This window comes from Notolepis coatsorum (genome assembly GCF_963971535.1).
Source record: "Notolepis coatsorum genome assembly, chromosome: 3".
Classification (NCBI taxonomy): domain Eukaryota; kingdom Metazoa; phylum Chordata; class Actinopteri; order Aulopiformes; family Paralepididae; genus Notolepis; species Notolepis coatsorum.
Window position 1 is genome coordinate 53510759 of NC_140167.1, and position 25226 is coordinate 53535984.

The following is a 25226-nucleotide window of genomic DNA, read 5'->3' on the forward strand; positions in this document are numbered from 1 at the left end:
AAAACCGCCCGATTCCCTAATTCCTCATCCTCTGTTGGCCTTGTTTTTTTCTCTCTTTCTTTTTGGGGGGGGGGGGGGGGGGGTGCTTGCTGGATGGATGCTTGCCTGAGAAGTTAAGCTAAGTTTATTTTTTCCTGTTGACAGAGTCTGTCGTGCAGCATGGGGGAGTCATGGACCATAGCACTTTAGACACAGATACACATTTACACATGTCAGAAGTCACACACCGGAACGAGCAGCACTGCCCAGATGTCTCTCACTCACAACCACACACACACACACACACACACACACACACACACACGCACACAAACACACACACACACACACACACACACACACACACACACACACACACACACACAAGCAGGCAAATACACTCTCTCTGTCTCTCTTTTTCTATTCCTCTCCTGTTCACTTCCCATACACATTATTCACTCAAACACACATTAAAGGGCATAGCACAGACGACTCACTTAGCTCTCGAAAAATTATCTCATTCGTATGGTTGTCTGCAGGGTTAGGGTTAGAAATTGCCTCTTGTCTGGGAGGGGGGAAAAGTTCTAATTTGAGTTTGAGTAAGAATTTGATCTGGGATTTCCATACGACACGCGTGACTACTGATTGCCAGGATGAATCGACAGAACGGCAACACTGTAACATCCCCCGACTTATCATAGAAATGTTCTTCGATGCCTCCATCCATATCTTTCATAAATGTAGACATCAAGATGTTGGAAATAAAAACAAGGTCAAGCATACAGTAGCAGTGTGAAAACATGTGAAGGTACACGTATCATTTATATTGTTGGAGGGGCTTCCCCTAAGAAATCCTATTGAGCCAACAGATTGACTCTGGTGTCTAGCTACGATCACTTGGGCTACACTTGTTCTATAAGATTTACTTATGAAATTATGCTGGGAAGTTGAGAGAGGGAAAATCAATGAAACCAGAGCTGTAAATCTGGGCAGCAGAAACCAATGCTGGGAGACCGTTCTCACTGGCTGGACAAGTATCTGTATAAAACCCCTGCTTTCTCCATCAAATTTACTATTCATATTTGATCATCATCATCATCATCATCATCATCATCATCATCATCATCATCATCATCATCATCATCATCATCATATATACATCATTATCACAGACGTCTTGTTGGGCAAAAAGTGATTGTAATCAAATATCAGGTGATCCTCATTCATCAGGATCATCAGGAAAACCGTGGCTATGATAGGAAATGCGTGATATGTCGTGAGAATACTAGGAATAAGGCTGGTGTGGCAGAGACGCCAAATCTGTCCTGAAAAAGTGACCTTGCATGTGTGAATCGTTAGCCACTATATCTGTCTGAAACTGAAATGGCAAATGCTCTAATTGCCTTCCATTTCTTGTTTATATTCTGTGCCCACAGTGTCATGAATTGCACATCTAAGTCTACGGCTACAACTCTCTGTGACAAGTGACATAATTTGTTGTTCTCACTTTCCATCCTTTGCCAGACGTGCTTTTGTTTGTGAAGAATGAATCTCTGTTTCCTTGCTTTCTAAAAACGATTTTATTGTGTTGTTCGTTTGCTCTTTTCCAAAGCCATTTCATGGAGCACTTACTGGTGGGAACATTCCCACAGGAGGCAATTACAGTCCATCCTATTCCACGTTGTGGTAATCATCCACTCAGGTTGGCACCATGCCAAGCAGCAGCTGGGATAAATTAATCAAAAACCTGTGAAAGCAAAGCAGGTGGCTTGATCCTCAGCTGACTCCACTGACGAGCCGCTGCACCCTGTAGAGTTGTGATGAATAGGTAGCGATCAGTCCATCACTCAAGACAATGAGCAAGCAAACAAACAAAAATAGACAAAGAAAATAACGAAGACTTCCTAATCAACACACAATTAACACACAATTACCATAACTTTAGATGTTACTTACCCTCAGCATCTACTGTCTAACTATGAATGTACACCACACTAACTTTAGATGTTACCCTTCTGAGGGGGAGGAGCCGGCATCATGGAGTAAAGTCGCACACCGCATCCGCTCCCTAAACTTTTACAAACCAACACCTTTAATACCAGACTAATCTTTTTATTATAATTATTTTATTGATGATTTCAACAGTTTATTACATTTATAACAAATATGGCGAGCAAACGGGCTGCTGGGTGCGATGTTGCGACCTTGGTAGCCGACAGGGTACAGCCCCAGTTGCCGAACACGAGCACACCTGGGGCCGAGCTAAGTGAGACTGGCCTGACAGCTATTAAGCTGTTTTTCACGGAGCTACTGGAGGAGAAGGAAAAACGACTGGAGGAACAATTGGAAAGGCAACTGTAGAGACAATTCAATAAACACTTTCAAGTTCAATTCAAGTTTCAAGTTCAAGTTTCTTTATTAGTTGTCATACAGAAGTACAGAATACTTTTATACAAAATGCTTCTTTCTGTTTCGCTCCAGAGACTGTGCTAGGCAAAAATAGATAATAAAATAAGTATAGTATAAAAGTATAAAATAAAATAGAATTTCAGTATACAATGCTCTATGTAGAGTAGAAGTAACTGAGTTACCATACAATATACTATACAGTGCAAAGCAGAAGTGGGATGAGGTACAATTTAGGTACAATATAATTTACAGTAAGGTGTAATGAGGTATGGGTTGTAGTGCAAATTCTTTACAGATAAATATAAAGTGTGCTTAGGTGTACTAAAGTGGTTAAAGTGGGTGCTTCAGTGAGTTGTATGTTTAGAGTGTGTGCGTGTGTATGTGTGTGCTGTGAGTGCATTTGATGGTTGTTACATAGTGTTATTGTTCGTTGAGCATCCTGATGGCCTGGGGATAGAAGCTTCTTCTGAGTCTCTCTGTGCTTGCCATCAGACTCCGGTATTGCTTGCCTGACCGCAGCAGTTCAAAGAGGCAGTCAATTCAATACTTTGAATCCTACTGCCTGGCAGTAACGGCTGAGATAAAAGCGGCCATTCAGATTCAGATTCAGATTCAGATTCAGATTACTTTATTCACCATATTGTACAGGTACAAATGGAACGTGATTTGACATTTCAGTGCATGATTATTCACAAATATGATAAATAAATAAATAAGTGCAAAACAGGACAGAACAGTGAGACAACAATAAGACAGTAAAGTGCAGTGGTAGTGGTAGTGGTAGGGGACATGGATACAGTGCAGCATAGTTCAAGTCCAGAAGTCCAGCCCTAGCAGCTCGCCATAGAGGGGGGGTGGAGCAGGGGGACACCTGACTCGTTAACCAGGCGAGCCGCTGAGGGGAAGAAACTCAGTCTGTGGCGGGACTTTAGTGTCTTGGGCAGCCGTAGCCGCCTGCCGTGGGGGAGCATGTTGAAGAGGTTGTGACCCGGGTGGGCGGGGTCTGCCATGATCTTCCTCGCCCTCCTCAAGGCCCTGGTGGAATGTAGGGACTCGAGGGAGGGAAGGGGGCAGCCGATCACCCTCTCCGCCGAGCGTATCACCCGCTGCAGCTTGGCCTTGTCTCTGACCGTGGCTGCAGGGAACCAGGTGATGATGGAGAGGGTGAGGATGGACTGGATGATGGCGGTGTAAAACTGGACCATCATGGTCCTCGGCAGCCTGAACTTCCTCAGCTGATGTAGGAAGTACATCCTCTTCCGGGCCTTTTTATTGAGAGCGATGGTGTTCAGCTCCCATTTTAGGTCCCGGGAGAGTGTCATGCCGAGGAAGTGGCAGGACTCCACAGAGGCCACCGGGGTACCTCCCAGAATGATCGGGTTGGGGGGGGCTGCCTTCCGCCTGAAGTCCACTACCATCTCCACTGTTTTCTGGGCGTTGAGGTCCAGGTTGTTGCAGCTGCACCAGCTCAGCAGCCTCTCGATCTCCCTCCTGTAGGCGGACTCGTCCCCCCTGGATATGAGACCCACCAGGGTGGTGTCGTCCGCAAACTTCAGGAGTTTGACCGAGGGGTGCAGAGAGACGCAGCTGTTGGTGTACAGGGAGAATAGTAGTGGGGACAGAACACAGCCCTGTGGGGAGCCAGTGCTGATGGACTTGGGATCGGAGATGTTGATTCCCAACTTCACCCGCTGAGTCCTGTTAGTCAGGAAGTCTGTGATCCACCTGCAGGTAGAGTCCGGCACCTGCAGCAGGGACATCTGGTGCTCCAGGATGTGCGGGAGTATGGTGTTGAAGGCCGAGCTGAAGTCCACCAACAGAATCCTGGCGTAGGTCCCTGCAGTGTCCAGGTGTTCCAGGACATAATGCAGAGCCATGTTCACAGCATCGTCCGTGGAACGGTTGGCTCTGTATGCAAACTGCAGGGGGTCCAGGAGAGGGTCTGTGGTGGACTTCAGGTGGGCCAGGACAAGGCGCTCAAAGACCTTCATGACCACAGACGTCAGGGCGACCGGTCTGTAGTCGTTAAGGCCTGTGACCTTGGCCTTCTTGGGGACGGGGATGATGGTCGAGGCCTTAAAACATGCTGGGACCCGACACAGCTCCAGTGAGGTGTTAAAAATGTTAGTGAACACTGGGGACAGCTCAATTCAACCCTTGAAAGAGAAAATGGAAATACTCCACACGAAAACCTTAGACAATTCTAAAGAGATTGTCCTGCTCACGAAGGAAGCTAACCAACAGGATGAGCGCCTGCAGCGCCTGGAAGAGAACCTAGCTACCAAGCAAGCAGAGTTAGCCAAGATTCAAGCTAGGCTCATCGAAGTTCAGTCTCGTGAAAGACGTAACAATTTAAGAATTCTCTGTATCCCAGAGGGCATTGAATGGACATAAGCCTGTCCTTCAAGCTTCGTTCCAGATATGCTAAAAGAGATCCTGGGTAGAGATTTGTTGGCTGGCCCTCCGGAATGTGACATAGCACATCAAGCTAACGTAACCAAACTCGGAAAGGGGCAGATGCTGAGAGCCATTATTGTCAGAATCCATAGGTTACAAATAAAAGAGCTAATCCTCCAGGAGGCCCGGGCCAAAAGGCGCAAATTGCTTTACAACCAGCCCGTCGCAATATATGAATACTACACCCTGGAGGTCTTAGCTCAACGTGGAGAGTATAGAGAAGCCATGGCCGGACTTTGGAAGATGGGATGCCAACCAACACTACTGTTTCCAGCCAGACTTTCTATCAGGTTAAAAGATGGAGCGAGAAGAAGATTTGGGTCAGTTACTGAGGCTGAAAAATACCTGAATGAGGCACGGGCCGACCTAGAAGTTAACGAGAATGCTTGCTAACAACGTGGGTATCTAGCGTGGCTACAATCAGACCGAGCTAAGTTAACCAAGCTATGGGACTTTCATTGTGGCAAGCTAAGCTAAGTAATTCAAGTTCATATTGATGACAACTGTATTGCATTAAGCTAGCCCGCATGTTATAACCATCGTCTGTTCAATCAAGCTAGCGGAGAACGTGCGTTGGCTAGCAAACTATTGCATTGAGCTGACCTGGCTAGGTTAGCTCCGGGTTATTGCACTAAGCTAGCCCATGTTCAATCAAGCTAGTGGAGCATGTGCGTTGGCTAGCAAACTGTATTGCATTGAGCTGGCCTGGCTATGTTAGCTCCGGGTTCATCTTTTAAGCTAACTGATTTTAGCCTAGCGATGGATACAGACCAACTACATTTTTATTACAATAGTTCATTTGTGACCTGCAGACTGTTCAGTTGAGCTAGGTGAGCCACAGGAGTGTGGCCGGAGAACTGTATTTCATTATGCTGGCTGGGTATATGTGTTCCAAGCTCACTATTTGGGCTGGCGTGTTGTGTTGGGCTGGGCCGTTAGCCTAATGTTTTTGATATACAAACTACAATGACTGAAATGTTCTGGGGATTTCCATCTCCTCCCTGTGGCGAGGGTGGCGGGATGTAAAAATGTAAAAAAAAATTACCCTCAGCTGCGTCACGTGGGATTCATGTCAGTCTGTGTTTCTTTCTTTTTTAAATAAAAAGAGGAAGGAACATGAAGCACGACGGCTCTGTGTCGTTCTCCCAGGCGACTTGGAGGAACAATGTTTGGTGTCTTGCTGACTATCCATTGATGTGTTTGGGTCTCGACGCATACATAGTGCTGGCTCGGGGTGTTTCTGTTAAGAATCACGCAGGGGCTAAGTGCGCCTTGGTTGCTCGTTATTAAAACTATAACTTCACTCACACACCTCGACCCTCCAGACGGGGTGGAGGCACTGGCCTCATGACATCTCCTTCATGGGCTACAAACCTAACACAACTCCCAGAACTGTCACTCTCCTCCCTCGAATATCATGCAATATCTGTCTCTAATCCTTTCAATCTCACCATTGTTACACTCTATCGCCCTCCAGGTCCCCTCGATCACTTCATAGATGAGCTGGACATGCTTCTAAGCTCCTTACCGGAAGATGGTACCCCGCTCCTTCTATTGGGCGACTTCAACCTGCCTGACTCATCTCAGTCGGTCCCAGTGGTCTCCCTCCTACAACAATTTTACCTGACTCCCACTGCCATGCCTCCCACCCACAAAGCAGGCAACTCCTTGGATCTCATATTTTCCCGTAACTCCAGCATCATTAACACCACGGTAACTCCCCTACATGTATCTGACCATTCCTTCATATCCTTCTCACTAACTCTCATGCTTAACCGAAAGGTCTTCACCCCAACTCAAACCGTCTCACTCAGACGTAACCTGGCCTCCCTATCCCCCTCCACCCTCTCCTCTGACATAATATCCGCTCTACCTTTGAGTGACACCTTCTCTGCTCTCCCCACAGAGATGGCAATCTCCACCCTCCTCTCAGCCCTTGCAACCTCCTTTGACAAGCTCTGTCCCCTCGTTGAGAAACCTGCCCGCCGTTCCCCACCCAGTCCATGGCTGACGGATGCAGTGAGAGAACAAAGACAGGTCCTGAGAGTGGCTGAGAGGAAGTATAGAAAATCACGCCTCACTGCTGACATCGACACATATCACAACCTCTTGTTAACATTCTCCAAAACCATTACTAATGCCAAAGCTTCTTTCTTTCACCATAGGATCGAGGCCTCTGCCAAGAATCTTCGCAAACTGCATGCTACCATGTCCTCCCTCCTCACCCCCCCCCCCCCCCACCCCCTCCTCCCTCATCTTTTTCTGCCGAAGACTTTGCGATCTTCTTTGAGGAAAAAGTGGAGAACATCCGCAGCTCCTTCTCCCAACCCCCACCCATTCCAAACGCTGAATCGAGAACCTCATCCTTCACTCTGTCATCTTTCTCTCCCATTACAGAAGCCGAGACCCTGACACTGGTAACGTCAAACCATCCGACTACATGCCAGCTGGACCAGCTACCCTCCCCACTCCTCCAGACCATAGCACCGGACATCCTCCCATTCCTAACTGCAACCATCAACTCCTCACTCAACTCGGGGGTGGTCCCCACCTCCCTAAAACAAGCCAGAGTCACGCCCCTCATAAAAAAACCAACCCTGAACCCCACCGTCATAGCCAACTATCGTCCTGTCTCTCTTCTCTCCTTTCTTTCTAAAACACTTGAACGTGCTGTATCCAACCAACTTACTGCTTATCTCTTACAGAATGACCTCCTAGACCCCAATCAGTCTGGCTTCCGGACTGGCCACTCCACAGAAACGGCCCTCATTGCGGTCACAGAGGCACTTCACTTAGCAAAAGCGAAAGGCCTCTCCTCTGTCCTGATTCTCCTAGATCTATCTGCAGCCTTCGACACAGTCAACCATCAGATCCTCCTCACGGCCCTCGCAGGAATGGGAGTGGCTGGATCTGCGCTGACATGGCTGACATCATACCTCAACGACCGCTCCTACCAAGTGTCATGGAGAGGGACTCTGTCGGCCACCCGCCCCCTCCGGACGGGTGTCCCCCAGGGCTCGGTCCTAGGACCCCTTCTCTTCTCCCTCTACACTAAATCACTGGGTAACATTATCACGTCTCATGGCTTCTCATATCATTGTTATGCCGATGATACGCAACTCTTCCTCTCCTTCCCTCCCTCAGATATCCACGTCTCTGAGCGGATCTCGGCCTGTCTGTCCGACATCTCCGCCTGGATGACGACCAACCACCTCAAACTGAACCTAAGCAAAACAGAATTGCTCCACCTGCCGGCCAAATCCTCCCCCCTGACCGACCTCTCCATCACAGTCGAGAATGCAGCTGTGACCGCGTCCCCGACCGCCAAGAACCTTGGTGTTGTCCTTGACGACCAGTTGAACTTCTCTGCTCACATCGCAGCGACAACCAGAACCTGCAGATTCCTCCTGAGCAACGTCAGAAGGATACGCCCCTTCCTGACAAAAGAAGCCACCCAACTCCTCGTCCAATCAACAGTCATCTCCCGCCTCGACTACTGCAACGCACTGCTAGCTGGCCTCCCGGCCACTGCCACCAAGCCTCTTCAACTCATTCAAAACGCAGCGGCCCGCCTGATATCAAACCTACCGAAGTCGGCCCATGTCACCCCACTTCTTAGGGACCTGCACTGGCTCCCCATTGCTGCACGTATCCGCTTCAAGGCCCTCGACCTAGCATACCGTGCAGCAAAGGGAACCGCTCCCGCCTACCTCCGGTCAATGGTCTCTAACTACACACCCTCAAGACCCCTACGCTCTGCATCTTCTGGCCGCCTCAGTCCTACTCCTATCCAAGCTCCCGGAGGGTCATCAAAGAGAAGCCGCCTATTCTCAGTCCTTGCCCCACAATGGTGGAATGAACTACCCATCCCAGTTAGGACAGCTGAATCCCGTCCAATCTTTCGCCGTCGACTAAAGACTCACTTCTTCAACCACTATCTGAAATGATTAAAAAAAAAAGAAAAAAAAAAAAAATCTAACCCTGACTAACCTTACTGTCATGCACTTGTCCTAATAAACTAACCTACACTGTAACACGCAACACTTGATGAACATTGTTACTCAGCTGATAGAGTTGTACCCTTCTTGCTGTCTTGTCGTACAGAACTTGTAAGTCGCTTTGGATAAAAGCGTCAGCTAAATGACTAAATGTAAATGTAAATGTAAAACAGCATTTTTATAGGGCAACTGGGATGGAGTTTTGTCTCTTCCGAGCGGCAGTTTACTAGGTTGTCTCGATGAATTCTCGTTCATATCTGGGGGGTGTTAACGGAATAGATCAGAACATTGGTAGAGGGGTCTCACGCCCTTGGGGTGGGCCACTGAGCGTGGTACAAATGGGACCGTCTGGGTGGCGCCCTCTTTTCATGTTTTAGATCAACACGCATACCTACCCCCTCTTCTGGAGTGGGCATGTCGGCGTGGTTAGGGCACGGGACTGGTCTGGTCGCGCTGGTCCAGGTCAGTTAACCCGTTGTCCGCCGGGGATGCAGATCTGCTGTTCTGGTACCCTGAGGGACTTGTGCTTTTTTCGGGGGGAAAAATGCCGGGTCGGCCCGGGTGTCACAGGGTTAGGTGTTATGGAGACCCTTTGTTAGGTACATGTTGTACTCTGCACTATCGTAATGGTTACGGCCATACCAACCTGTACACGCCCGATCTCGGAAGCTAAGCAGGTTCGGTCCTGGTTAGTACTTGGTTGGGAGACCGCCTGGGAATACCAAGTGCAGTGAGCTTAGGGCTGGTTCTCCATTATTTTCACTCCTCTCTCACGCGTGGCGAAGAGGGGGCTGTTGGGGTGGTCTTTTGGACCTCCTCTGGTAACCCTGTGTGCTTCCCGAGCCGCCGGGCCCAGTCCGAAGTAATGTTTCGTCGACCCGTAGGCCTGGAATAACCCTTTTTTGGAAACTGAAACACTTGTACTGCGGTATAGCCAGTGTATACCCGCAGGTGTGTTTTGGAGTTTTTTCTTGAGGGGTTATAGGAACAACCACCGTCTGTGTACCGAGAGGGTGGTTGATTCCCTGGTGTGTTGGAGCAGAGTCAACTCCCGGGTTACCCGGTTGAGTGTGCCCCTGCACGTTCATGACGTCTTTCAATCGTGTCAGCCTTTTCTGCCTCGACCCCTCTGGGTGGGTTTTTTTTAATGGAGGCTTTGTTATGGTGCTCAACAACGCCAGCATACGCCCCTTCCGCCGGGGGGGGGCTGTTTTCAGTTGACTCCTTTGGCGCCTGTCTCGTCCGCAGTGCTCCAGGCTCAGGTTACAGCCTGCTGCCTGGTTTCCCCGGTGCGCTGCCTGCTTCCGTTGGTTGGACTTATTGAGTGCTTACGGCCATGCTGACTGCCTGTTCTGCATGCTCAGTGTGCCAGGCGGTGTACTATTGGGGGGAAAGGGCCCGCTCTTGGAGGGGCCCTATCCGAATACGCTGGCGATGTGGGGGGCGGTGTCACTAAGTGACCCCCTGGTGGGGTCTTGATGCCTGGCGTCATTGACCTCTCCGGGCGCCCTTTTTCCAGGGGATCCAGTCCCTTCAGTGGGTCTGGGTCTTCCTTCGCGCTCCGCTGCTACAGCCTTGCCACGGGGTTGGGTTTGCTCTTGACCCCGTGATTTTGGGGGCGGTAACAAGGGTTGTTCCTTCCGTTCGTTCCCTGGTGGCATGCGGGTTGTGCGTGTGCGTAGTCGTGGGGTCAAGCCACGGTCTGCTCACCCTGTGCGTTGAGTTGCTTGAGTTCCTCTTCGCACGGTCGGATCCGTCTCCCTCCCGTAAGCCTCCAATAGGGAGGGTATCCTCCATTAGGGATGGTCGGGGGGCTCGGTCCTCCCCGGTCTGATGGTTGTGGGGGGCCTCAGCGGGGTACATTTGTCGAGCTATGGCTCCCGCTCAGCTCCTCTTGTGAGAATGATGCTGAGCGTAAGCCATAATGAAACAGAACGTAAGGTTATGTATATAACCAAGTTCTGTGAATTATGGTGACGCTCAGCATCAGACGCCGCTGCGGCCCTTGATCTCGCCTTGTGGTGAAAGTTTGGGAAGGAGGCGAGTAGGTGACCACACACCTGCTTATGAAGGTAAGCGGATGGGGATGTGGCCAGACGAATGTTGGGATGTAAAGGTACATGGTGGAATTTTTTATTCAGTGCTCGTGCACGAAGTGAAGTACAGTGCAGAATGATGCTGAGCGTCACCATAATTCACAGAACTTGGTTATATACATAACCTTACGTTATGTGAATAGAAAGGTTCTTGTATATGCTCTCGTATTATTGTTTATATAGGCTATACCTAATACCGACATCAAAATAGATTGTATGCCTCTACAAATCATATGCACGCAGAGAATTTCGGAAAATCCGTCGCGATTTGGAATGAAATTGACGGAGAACTTTAATCCCTGGGTATTAATCGAACGAAATGAAGAAAAAGCAGTCATATTCCAGCATGGTTATTAATGACACCAATGGCAAACAGTGGTTAACGGTCTTTATTAGTGTTTGCGGTGCCCAAGCAGCAAAGGTCTTTAGGAAGTTGATAGATGGTCAGCCTGTCGCGTATTTCTCCCAGGCGTTCGCTGGCTTAGTCCACTTTTCCACATTTCATGGGGGTGTTCATTACCATATATGGTTAATTACGAGCGGTGCTATATGCAAATACGTAAAACCGTGCACGAGCACGGAACGTATAACAAGTGGCATTTATCAACACGGAGTACTTGCAGGTGTGCGTAGAACCTGTGTACGCACGTGTGATAAATCCCAATTTTTCTGTACACTTTCTAAGAATTGTTGATAAATGAGGGCCATGGAGTCTATAATTTTTCCACTTACACTCTGCTCTACTGTACTCTCTTCTCTGGGCTCTGGTGGTGTCATTTAGCCACGGCTGGCCTTTAGACTTTGTTTGTTTTTTTGTCTAAGGGGGGCTACTGAGTCCAGAATGGAGAGGCAGGTGGAATTAAACAGGGATGTGAGTTCATCTATGTTAAGGTGGGAGGGAGAGGCTTCAATAGTACAGATGTTAGGGGCAGCTAGGAAGGAGGAGGAAAACGTACTGGTTGTTAAGGGGTTAATGCTGCGGGATGGACGTCCAGGGGAGGGGGATTTGGCTGGGGGGAGAGAGAGAGAGGAGGTGAACATTACGGCATAGTGATCAGAGGAGCATGCATTTTCATCAATATTCACATTTGACACTGAGAAATCATAAGTCAAGCATATGGCCTAGTTTGTGGGTGGTGGTGGTAGTAAGCAAAGTGAGTTCAAATGAGTTGATCAATTCCATGAAATCAGACACCATAGGCTTGGATGGGCAGCACACATGAATATTAAAGTCACCAAGAATCAGGATTCTGTCATGGATGGACATAGTATTTGACAGAAACTCGGAAAATTTAGAAATAAAGTCCTTGCTGCTAGAGGGCCGATAAACGAGGGTGATTAGGAGAGGTTTGTCCAAATCAACCATGGTCAACTGTATGGTCAATCCTAAAAATTGCGCACAGTTCACAACACGGCAGTTAAAGGAGTTTTTATATACCAAGGCTAGACCACCTCCTTTTCCTGATGATCTGGGTGTGCTAAAAAAGTTACAGTCACTGGGACACATTTCCACGAGATGAGTGAACTCACCGGGGGTAGCCCATGTTTCAGTCACCATCAAAAAATGCAGTCCGTTTTTGGTCGCAAAGTCATTTAAGACGAAGGTTTTGTTGGAGATGTGATTCGCGTTGATCAGAGCCATTTTCACTTCAACTGGGTTGGAGAGCAGGAGAGGAGCAGCAGATGAGCAGGAGAGGTTCGATTTTCAGTGCTGCATCTGTAGCATTTTGGGAACCACTGTGCCCACTACTACATGAGATGATTGAACACTCCATTGAACAAGGGGGATTCTTGAGGGATGTAAATATGGCTCTTATTCAAGTCAAGTCAAGTCAAGTCAAGAGTTTTATTTGTCACGGCATACGAGTATACAATGAAATGCGGGTGGTCTTGCCCGCAACGATGTGCATAATACAATAGTAATAACATATAATAGATCCAATAGAACGACATTGTGCAATAAAACAAGTAAACAGAGTAGGGCATATCGGTATATGTACATAGGTTATTTACAGAGCATGGTAGGAGATGCTAGGTCCTGTGGTAGTGCAATACACTGTTAGCTATGGATGAGGCACTGGGTCTTTCTGTACATGCTATATTATACAATCTCAAGTTATACTCTACTATTCTTAAAGTGACCTTTCCTTAGTGGCTGCTAGTGTGTGAGCGTGTACAGTGTGTGTGTCGTGTGTGTGCTCATGTGTGCTTGTGTGTGGAGAGTTCAGTGTTCAAGGCTCTGATGGCCTGGGGGAAGAAGCTGAGCCGAAGTCTCTCTGTCCTAGTAGCTGGTGTTCGCAGGCGTCTGCCTGACCTCAGCAGCATGAACAGGCTGTTGTTGGGGTGGTGAGGGTCTTTCATTATTCTGCAGGCTCTGGATTTGCACCTCTTGTTGTATAGAACCTGCAGGGGTGGTAGTGCAATACCCGTGGTACGCTCTGTAGGGCCTTCTTGTCCTGTGCCGCGCTGTTTCTATACCAGGCAGTGATTTCCAGTCAAGATGCTCTCTACAGCTCCGGAGTAGAAGGACTGGAGTATCTTCCCAGACATCAAAGTTTAGTGTTAATGCGGCCCACGCGCAACTGTTTGCCGAGTCGTTGCGCGAGAGTTGGAAGTTTTATTTATTTGATCACTTGTAGGCTACCATAGCGCACGCTCATGACAGCAATGTTAGGTTAGTGACTTGGTTGAAACGTGATTCCGGAGTGATATCAAGTAAAGTGGAAGGCAAATGCATCCTCGCTGGCTCGCTATCTCCTCTGACTGCGAGCAGTGCTCTGCATGTCCGGCTGCACTGCCACTGTCTGTCTGTGTCTGTGTACGGGTCTGGTCCAATCACATTCAGCGTCCCGTCAGTGTTTTCCCCCCTCACCCACATTCTGCGAATCAGAGGCAGAGTAGGGCGGGTCTTAAACAGTCTGAGTCAGAGCAGAGTTGACAGCGCATCTACAGTAAACTCGCTCCCAGTTTTATCTCCGTGAGATAAATGTAACTACTAGCCTAGTTTCGCAAGCAGGCAGCCAGCAGAAAAATATGGCATTTTCAAAGATGGTCAGTAAAAGAAAAGTCGACTGCAATTCAAAGGTGAATGGACTGAAAAATATGCGTTCATCCTGAGTCCCAGCACCAAACCAATGTGACTATATGCCAAGAAACGGTAGCTCTTGTGAAGGGTGGCAATTTGAAAATAATGTATGACTGAAGTGAAGGCAAACAAAAGCAAATCCCCCTCAGATAGCACAGCAACCAGAATAACTGGCTGGTGATTTGATTAAACAGCTTGGTGATAGAATAAAAAAAAATGCACAGTGCATTTCCATAGCTGTGGATGAGTCCACTGACACCACTGAGAAGCCTATCTTCTGAAGAACCATTCATGTTCTGAAGAACTGTTCATGTTCTGAAATGTTATTGCTAAAGATTGAGAAGATTGGATCAGTTGTACTTTTTTTTTGAATACTTGAAACCCTTTTTTTGTGGAATATTTGATGCGGCCCAGCCTCACCCAGACTCTACCTCCAGCGGCCCCCAGGTAAATTGAGTTTGAGACCCCTGCTCTAGGTCTTCTAGACAGGGTTGTCCTTTGAGTCCCAGACTTTTCGTGCTTTCCTTGGAACCATTAGCTCAATTTATAAGACAAACGGAAGAAATTGTCCCTATAACAATCAAAGATACCCCACACAAAATAGCTCTTTATGCGGACGACTTACTGATTTTTATGCACGACCCCTCCCAATCAGCCACAAACTTACTTAGGATAATTGACAAATTTGAACTATCATTCAAAATCAATTGGCCCAAATCTGCTTGTCTACCCCTTAATAAATTGGCCAGAGCTGTGGACCTACCGGCGGACATCCCCATAGTTGAACATTTTAAATATCTTGGCATTGTAGTGATTGTACTGTACATAATTCACACAGAACTGTTGTTGGGAACATTAGTTCCCCCGAACGATTTAGGGTGTGGCACCTCCTGCCACCGGCATTCATTCTAGCTTTTCCAGTAACGTGTACTGAGCTTGTGTTTTGTTTGTGCTGATGAATATTAAAGGCGTTACATTCAGCTTTGCAACACCGCCTCCGACTCCCGTCTATCAGCACTACACTGGTGACCCCGACGTTAGTCTCGAAGAAGTTTCCAAGACTTTGACCAACATGGCAAACGCTGTTTGTCTCAGCCTGCCAGAATTTTGGGAGCAGTCGGCAGCAGCATGGTTTGCCCAAACGGAGGCGCAATTCGCCCTACATGGAATTGTTGATGACGCGTCTCGAACTTTAACAACACTACGGCGGCGAGGATGGTAGGATTCATTACAGCTCCACCGGCCCATAATAAATATGAGGCGTTTAAGACGCACCTTCTCAGAATTTTCGAGTTGTCGCAGTCAGAGCGGGCCCGACGCTTGCTAGCTATACGAGGCTTGGGGGACAGCAAGCCGTCGGAGCACATGGAAATGATGCTGAACCTACTGGGCGCCGAACAGCCTAATAGGCACAATTATATAGGCACATACAACAAAATACTTCAGGATCTCAATAGATGGTCGAGCCTCCCCAACTCGCTACAAGCCCGAGCATCCATAATAAAAATTAACGTACTGCCCAGAATAAATGTTGTTAGCTCAATGCTCCCCTTACCCCGCCCCTCAATTAACTATTGGTGCAAGATACAAGCTACAATATCTAAGTTCATTTGGAACAACAAGCGACCGTGAATCAAAAGAACCACCACTCAATGTAGGAAACAGGACGGGGGGGTCTAGCAATCCCTGATTTTAAATTATATTTCTGATCCTTCTCACTGAGACCCCTGATAAACTGGTTTTATCCCGAAATTGCTGTGTCGTGGCATGCCTTAGAGGAAGCAGCAGTCTATCCACAAAGATTACAAGATATAATATATTCCAACACCCGATTACAAAATGTCAATTACAATTTGGTCCTATCATCTCCCATGTGATTCAAACATGGCATAACGCACAGAGGTCTTCAAGTACTATACTATCAAGTGCCCATGGCACCTCGACTCTCCAATATTTCATAACCAACAATTACTTGTTGGGCATAAACCCATTAACAACCCTCAGTGGGAAAGGAAAGGAATCCACACTCTGGGGGATGTTTATGATAAGACCGGTCTTCGCTCGTTTCAGGACCTAAGATATTTGTATGATTATTATTTACAGCTAAGGGCGGCGCTCAAGGCGCAGGGGTTCCGTGGGCTCAACCGCTGCATCCAGACCCCTTTTTTAAACTCATCGGAGACAAAACAACCTCAAGGGGTTTTGTTTCAGATTTCTATACACTCAAATCCACATACAAAAATCATTAGATATACAGTAGTTTGGCGAGAGGACATCCCAGACCTCGACCCTGAGTTCGATTGGGATGATGTCTGGACTAATTACTAGAAACTAACACATTGGCTTCCTGTTGTGAAGGGCCAGATTAAACCGAATATATATATTTATTATATATATATATTTAATTGTATTTGTATATTCTCTAATATTCCCTGATATCCCTTGTATATTCCTTGTACAATATGCACTGAATATCCATTCTAGCCTACTGAACATCCCATAATAGTCTCCATTCTACTATTGGTCGAGACCTTGGTGCCAGGCCGCCATACCCCTCAGACCCAGTTCAAACGTACCGCTCAACATGTACGAACAAGTCCTAGTTCCGCGTAGGAATCTGGCTACCGCACCACTAATGGGACTATTTGTTCATAGTGCGTATATATACTGCGCTACTAAAGTAGGACTTCCTTTTTTCAGTCCAGTTTCTTACCCTCCAATAGAGTCACAGACGTAAAGCCTCCCCGCGACGCCACGTGTGGGAGTAAGGCCAAGTTCGCCTACCATCGGTATTGAGACATCGTGTATATTAATATTTGAATAGTCATATTTGGCACTATATCGTCGAGTTGGACGTAGTCTATTAAGCTAATAATAGTCTGTTAATATATAGTGCTTCGTGCGGTGAGAATACTACCGTAGTCAGTACCCCATCGTTTCGGGCAGAGAACTGGCTGCTTATCCAGGGTGGTTGACCCCACGTGAAGCTGCACCCGAGGAGCCCCAGAGCCGACGAGCGAGTGGACCTGTATACCGGATTATTCTACCGACGACAGCCCGCCTTCCCAGGCACGGATTATGCTTTGTATACGTTGATTATTCCATGGATAAAGACCCCCGACACTGCCGTGTGTTGGAACCCCCCCCCCCTGGAGAGGACGCAAGGTGAGGAGACGCTCTGCAAGACGAGGTCGCTTCACGTCTCTCCTCCGTGGACTGGAGGACGCCGGCCCACAAAGAGTCCACCTGCTTTCATCTGTGGTCCAAGGATCGCCGGCGCATTGAACGGCACTACAGTGGGTTCACCTGGGATACCCTTGGCCGGATGAGGCAGCAGGACTCTACCCCCCCCCCTTCCTACTCCTGTCGGCTTACAAGCGACCGGATTACCCCCCCCTAGTGTATCCAGCCTATAATCATTAAAGTATCATTGCTGTTATTCCTTAAACTATTCCAGGTCGTATATGTACCACCTGCGCCTTCAGAGATTGGACATTCTCTATTGATATACCGACGAATACTCTTGCCATAAAAGTGCATACTAATTCCCATTCATAAATGTGATTGATTTGATTAAGTGCTTGCTCTACACACCATCGCTGTGTAGAAATAAAGACCTATTTCTAATTCGTACATTTGTGTTGGATCCGTTTCATCTACGTGACAGTGTTCATCATAATATATTTATGCCGAGTACTGGGTGGCCGAATATTAAGTACAAAGGTAGTGGTAGTAAGTATCATATCTAGTAATACAGTCAGGGAATTGTACCCCTCAGTTACACTTCCCGTAACCCTAATCACCAACAAATACATTTTAATTGTATTCATAGAACGTATCTCACACCTAGGAAACTGTGTGATATGGGTTTGGTGGCAGACTCTCGGTGCACCCTGTGCGCTCTGAGGGCCACTGGCACCTATATGCACATGTTCTGGGAATGTCCACCGGTGGCTTGTTTTTGGAAATCCATAACCACGAAACCTTCGGACATACTGTATGTAACCTGACAATTCCACTTTCTGCAATAACACTAATCCTAAATGATATCTCCCTACTACCGGCCTCCATACAACAAAAAATACTCATTCTAGCGGGAGTTACAGCAGCCAACAATCTATGAGATGGAAACAACCCGAAAAACTTACAACAATCAATTGGGCTTTGACACTCTTGGATGTAATTTATATGGAGATCTCCACTGCTCGGGTGATTGGAGTTAGGGAATCCAACATTGAGTTGTGGGCCTCAGCGGCTGATAAAGTAAAGGCCATGATCTAGCGGCGGAGCGGGGTCGGGGTGTTGGTCCTGAGGGGTCCTGGGGTAGGAGTGGGGGAAGAAACGCCTTTTGTAATGTCTGTGGCAATTCTATTTTATTTTATCTTCTGGCCGCCTGAGATCCACTCCTATTTAGGCTCCAGGGGGGTCATCAAAGCGAAGCAGGCTATTCTCTGTCCTCGCTCCACAATGGTGGAACGAACTTCCCACCACAGTTTTTCCCACCATCGCCATTATGTACTTTGCTACTATGTGTACACTATCTACTATATGCTAATATGTCTATACTACTATGCACTCGGAGTGTAGCACTCAAGTTCAACACCGTTTGACGAACAATATCACCCTTAGCTGCCAGAGTTGTACCCTCCCTCCTGGCCTGTTGTACAGAACTTGTAAGTCGCTTTGGATAAAAGCATCAGCTAAACAACAAAATGTAAATGTAAATGTACTTGTTGACAAGACATCCTTGGGCCCCTATAGCATTCAGCTACGTCATCATTATGCTTCATTTGTTAATGCCATTCATCCCATACCCGCTAGTTTACTACCACACTAGAAAAGGTCAGAGGAGAGGGAGTCCCCCCCAGTATGGTTTCCAGGAAGCTTTGGTCAGTATATAGCTTTATTACCTAATCCACTACTGTACAGGCATCGGCTCCTCCTACGGTAATGCATGGAGATGGCCGCCATCGGCCGCCTAAGTGCTCTGGCGCCTTGGGAAGAAGCTCCCTCTTACAGGTTTCCCCTTTTCCTTCCATCCCATTAATGCTTAACCGCTCGCTGGGTGTGACCTCATGCCCCCCTATCACATGGGAATTGTGATCTTGGATGAATAGGTAGCGGAAGGGAGGCGGGTGGTTTACACACAGAATGCGCTGTTAAATGCCGGTGTCGCTTTGAGGCCCATGATCTTGCGGATGCTCTTTCTCTGTTCTATAAATTTTGAATGACACAGTGCTTTTTAAATGAAACTGACCTGCATTCTCATTTTATAAACCGCCCTGTGTGCCAATTGTCACCGGCAGTTGTTTGTCCCGTTCAGAAGAATATTTTACGACCGGTCTCCTATTCGTGATAATGATATTCGGTAGAAACACGCCATTAAAATGGATGTAAGCAACGTATAGATATGTAGCGGTTCTTAGACGTGGAATCAGCTATTATAATAAGTATGTGTGTGTGTGTGTGTGTGTGTGTGTGTGTGTGTGTGTGTGTGTGTGTGTGTGTGTGTGTGTGTGTGTGTGTGTGTGTGTGTGTGTGTGTGTGTGTGTGTGTGTGTGTGTGTGTGTGTGTGTGTGTGTGTGTGTGTATGTGTGTGTGTGTGTCTGTGCGTGCGTGCGTGCGTGTGTGTGTGTGTGTGTGTGTGTGTGTGTGTGTGTGTGTGTGTGTGTGTGTGTGTGTGTGTGTGTGTGTGTGTGTGTGAGGGGGATTGCAGGGAAGGAAGCCCAGGTTGCTTAACCCCCCCCCCCCCCCCCCCCCCCATACACATGCATGTCTGCTCCCATCATACTCATGAGAGCAGCGGGCGCTCCTTAGTATAAGTCATGTCAGTATTCACCACCAGGGGCCAATGGATGGAGAGCAGCAGCAGAATGCTCTTTGAACACTGTTTTCCCCCCAGTGCAGGGGAAGACCATGAATGAGTGAGTATGTCTCTACTGTATGTGTGTGTGTGTGTGTGAATGAGGAGAGAGAGAAGGAGAGAGAGAGTGAGAGAGAGAGAGGGGGAGAGAGAGAGAGAGCAGAGAGAGAGAGAGAGAGAGAGAGAGAGGAAGAGAGAGAGAAGGTGAGCAAATGAGCAAGCAAGAGAGAGTTTCTGTGTATGTGAGAGTGCTCGACATGCCTCAGAGGTATTTATAGCTTTGTTTTCCTGACGTCCTCGGTGAAGAAATAAGGGAGTCTGTTTTCTGATCTGAGCAGCGTGTGCAAGAGGGGCTCTCAAGCACCCTACAGCAGAATGCCACAGACTACACACACACACACACACACACACACACACACACACACACACACACACACACACACACACACACACACACACACACACACACACACACACACACACACACACACACACACACACACACATACAGGAGAAGGAGGAGGAGGCACTCACTTGCTTCTGCTCTGATGGCTAGCCTTTGCAGGGCTCTAATTGTCCCAAGCAATAAATCATTTTCACTTTCCACATGTGAAATATTCATCCCATGTTAATCAAGCCCTAGTTCCCACAATGGGGTTTGCCTGTGTACACACACACACGCACACATGAGAGAGAAAGAGAGAGAGAGAGAGAGAGAGAGAGAGAGAGAGAGAGAGAGAGAGAGAGAGAGAGAGAGAGAGAGAGAGAGACCCACGCTATGAGTGAGAAACCTTGTTTCCATTTGCTAAAGATGCCGTGATACATTGCACCCTTCCCCTTATTTGGTTTTAATATACATCTTTGCCTTGCTAATGCGTGACCAAGGGAGGCACAGAGGTAATGTGCTGTTATCATCCAGGCAGGGGCTTTTCTGCCGGGAGGTTTGTGCTCTTTAATGGGGCTGTGTTTGAAATAACTGTTAATTTCTTTTTAGGTGAGGCCAATTCTGTCAAAGCAATGGAGAGTGACTGAAAGTGTTATCACACTGAAAAGCAGAAGTTCAGTGAGCCACATTTGATGTGACGGATGAACTGACTACCAGATATGCAATATTGTCCTAACCTGATATATGTAATGCATGCTTTACGCCACAGAACCTGAATTCACTAGACCATATATTTCACTATAATGAAGCTCTCTCTCTCTCTCTCTCTCTCTCTCTCTCTCTCTCTCTCTCTCTCTCTCTCTCTCTCTCTCTCTCTCTCTCTCTCTCTCTCTCTCTCTCTCTCTCTCTCTCTCTCTCTCTCTCTCTCTCTCACACTATCTCTGTCTCTCTCTGTGTCTCTATCTCTCTCACACTATCTGTGTCTCTATCTCTATCTATTTTTTTTTATATTTCTTTTATTTGGGAGTACCAACAAGTATATTTCACATAATTTCAATTCATATCAGTTCCCATTTTACAATTGTTTTACCCCCCCCCCCTTCCCATTACACAAAAACAAACAGACAGAGAGACAAAACAAAAGAAAAACTCAAATAAACACAATAACAAAATTTAAAAGATATACCATTTCCACTTTCAAACCCGTACCATAAGTCAAGGATTCTTTAGGTTGCATTCATCACCATTGTGAACGTAAATGCTTAAGGCTGCATAAGAAACTACAACAGTCACCGAGCTAGTTTATCAGGTAAAATTTTAAAAAGTAAAAAGTCCTCCAACATGGTTCAGGACAGGACCCCAGACGGGCAGAAATCTGTCTTTGGACCCCCTAAGTGAGTATTTAATCTTCTCTAGATGAATGAATTGCATAAGATCGCTCTGCCATACCGAAGCTTGTGCTGGGTGTGTTGATTTCCATTGTAGTAAGATTCTCCTGCGTGCAAGTAAAAGTTGCAAAGGCAATTACATTTGCATGCCTTTTGAGAATCTTAGGGTCCTCTCCAACTGTTATGCCGAATATGGCTGTGAAGGAGTTCGGCTGGAGGTTAATATCAAGGGTCTCTGAGAGAGTTCCAAAAATAGAAGACTAGAAATTAAATAGAGATGGACAAAACCAAAACATGTGAGATAAATTGGCCGGGGTGTTATGACATCTATCACAGCTGCATCTGGAAGGGAATATATCCTCGCCAGTCTAGATTTGGAAAAGTGAGCCAGATGCAACACTTTAAATTGTATTATATTTAATCGTGCACAGGAGGTACTTCTATTTACCCTTTGTAGCGCACGGTCCCAAACCTCTTAAGTCTCCCCTAACTCAATCTCCCACTTTTTTTTTATCCACTTTTCTCCTCTTTTTCTATTTTTCTCCCATCCCAATTCCACTGTGCCAATTCTTCCCTCCCCTGTCTTGAACGTTGCTCGCATATGCCCCCCACTGGCCGGTTGTAGGGAGGATAGAAGCCTTGCATCACGTGTCCCCTCCGATACACGAGGAGGCAGCCTGTCACATCTTTTCACCTGTCAGCGTGGACTCTCATTGGCGAGGTGTAACGTGTGGGAGGCTCACACTACCCCCGCCATTTCCTGTCTCTGCTGTGCAGGCGTCCCCAACCGACCTGTAGGAGTCGCTGTCCACAACGTCCAGATTACCACCCATTGACTTCCACCCGCTAACTCTGCCAATTGAGTTAGTATGACGGCTGGCCCAAGCCGGAGGCAACGCCGACAGCCAGAGTCGAACCCAGTGTATCTTGCGTTGGTGACGAATGCAATGTCCGCTGCGCCACCCAGCCAAGAGTAACACACTTGAAAGAAGATATGAATCTGTTCACTCTTGAAATAAGTCTAGCTGAATCAGGGGGGAGCTTCAACATATCCTCTAAAACTGGGGTTGAAGACAGATTTGGGAAGTTGGGGTCATGACTTTTAAGAAAATGACGCACTTGAAAATATCTAAACAGGCTTGACCTGGGGAGATCAAATTGACCTAATAAGGCCTCAAAACTGGCTAATTTCGAGCCATTTTAAATGGCAAAACATGATCTTGGATCTGAAGAGCCACATCATTGACTGGGCAGCATTCGCTTTTGTTAAGGTTCAGTTTGTATCCAGAAAATGTGCCAAATCTATTCAGGGTATGGATAATGTGAGGTATACTCGAAACAGGGTCTGATACGTATAATAATAAATCATCTGCATATAATGATAAAGTATTCTTAATTCCTCCCCTGTGAATACCCTGTATCAATTGCATTGATTTAAGAAAAATAGACAACGGCTCTATGGCTAAAGCAAATAGCAATGGGCTAATAGGGCTCCCTTGACGAGTTGCTCTTAAAAGTTGAAAGTATTGTGATTGTATACCATTTGTAGCTACTGCTGCTTTGGGTGAAGTGTATAACAGTTTAATCCATGAGGTAAAATTAGGACCGAAACCAAATGTATCTAAACATGCAAATAAATATCCCCATTCAACTCTGTCAAAAGCTTTCTCTGCATCCAGCAAGACAACCACCTATATCTATCTCTATCTCTATCTCTATCTCTATCACTATCTCTGGCTCTATCTCTCTTTCACACTATCTCTGTCTCTATCACTATCTCTACCTCTGTCTCTATCTCTGTCTCTGTCTTGCGGCGTATCTGCTTAACTGTTTATCTATCTATCTATCTATCTATCTATCTATCTATCTATCTATCTATCTATCTATCTATCTATCTATCTATCTATCTATCTATCTATCTATCTATCTATCTATCTATCTATCTATCTATCTATCTATCTATCTATCTATCTATCTATCTATCTATCTATCTATCACTCTAGTCTATATCTGTCTACATCTGCTTGTCTCTCATTCACTTGCTGTCTGTCTCGACTACAGGCTGACAAATCACAAATATTCTGTCAAGCAACCTGTCTCTCTCTCTGTCTCTCTCCCTCCACCCTCCTCTCTCTCTTTCTCTCCTTCCACCCTCCTCTCTCCCTCCACCCTCTTCTCTTTCTCTGTCCCTCCACCCTCCTCTCTCTCTCCCTTCCCCTCCTACTGTCCCAGATCCCTGTCATGACGGGCGCCTTCATGGACTCTTCGCCCAACGATGACTACAGTGGAGAGCACTCTCTGTTCAACTCCTCAGCCAGCGTCCACGCGGCGGCCTCCGCCTCGGCTCAGGCCCAGCAAGACGAGCAGCAGTCCATGTCCAGCGACGCCATCTGGCTCTGGATCGCCATCACCGCCACCATCGGAAACATTGTGGTGGTGGGCGTGGTCTACGCCTTCACCTTCTGATACACACATATTATGTCGGGGTCAGACTACACCAATTCAGACAGGTTTGACACGACTTTGTCACCGGCCACACATTTCCAGCGTCAATTACTGTATGAACGTCGGGAGCGACAGAACGAGCGTCTGGAAACTCCAGGTGACACCCAGACCAAACGTTTATTTATATTTTCTTTGCCTTTTTTCTTCTAGTGTGACAATTCCTGCAACATGTTCTTTGACTATTTCTCAAAATGAGAAGTTTAAACCAAAGCCAAGACGGCATGCAGCGACCTGACGGGGACAAACGCATAGTGCACCCCTGTCTCCCGGCACAAGACACATCTGACGTGGTGACCACCACGAAAGACAGAAATATTGCGTAGTCTGATCCCGGCATTACGTGTATACCTACAGTATGAACACATACAGATACAGTATTAACACATACACATATAACATACTATACAGTATAAACACATACACATATAGTATAAACAGACACATATACAAATTCTACTGCATCCTGCTTTGTTCAGATGTCTGAACCTTAACACTTTGAGTGCCACGGACGAGAATTCTCGTTATTTCATGCCGACCGTTGAGTGCCACGGACGGGAAATCTCGTTTTTAATCGTTTTTTTTTTTATTAACGATTTCCATTCATATTTCATCAATCTAGCCTCCCGTTACTAATTGAACTCTCTCTGAGCTCCATTGGGAAAATACCGCCCCCTATCGTCTCTCCCTGTGGTACTGCACCCCATTGTCACCCGAGACGATCGGATTCATTGTGGACCATCAGAACAGCGTGGAAACGGTGTTTCGACCACCCAGCGTTGGATCAATAAACGCGATCGATATTTGGAATGGCGATCATGAATTGGAATAATCTTTTTGGAGAACATCTGATCTGAAGTAAGGAATCTATTTTACCAGTCTTAGGATAATCAGAGCTTTTTTCACAGAGATATCAACGTGGGCCCTATGTGTGTGTGTGTGTGTGTGTGTGTGTGTGTGTGTGTGTGTGTGTGTGTGTGTGTGTGTGTGTGTGTGTGTGTGTGTGTGTGTGTGTGTGTGTGTGGGGGTGTGTGTGTGCGATCAGGAAATAAGAGATTCGATTT

At 46.9% G+C, this 25226-nt stretch overlaps 1 protein-coding gene across 1 annotated transcript in view; it reads left to right on the forward strand.

Moving 5' to 3' along the window:
* Window positions 1–24126, forward strand: part of LOC311225666 (uncharacterized protein C14orf132) — a gene marked incomplete at both ends in the record, with an annotated part of 82283 nt that extends 58157 nt beyond the window's left edge. Inside the window, one exon of the mRNA XM_084311057.1 lies at window positions 23893–24126. Coding sequence (XP_084167183.1) covers window positions 23893–24126 — 234 coding nt within the window. The remainder of the gene's footprint in view (window positions 1–23892) is intronic.
* Window positions 24127–25226: the final 1100 nt, after the last annotated feature.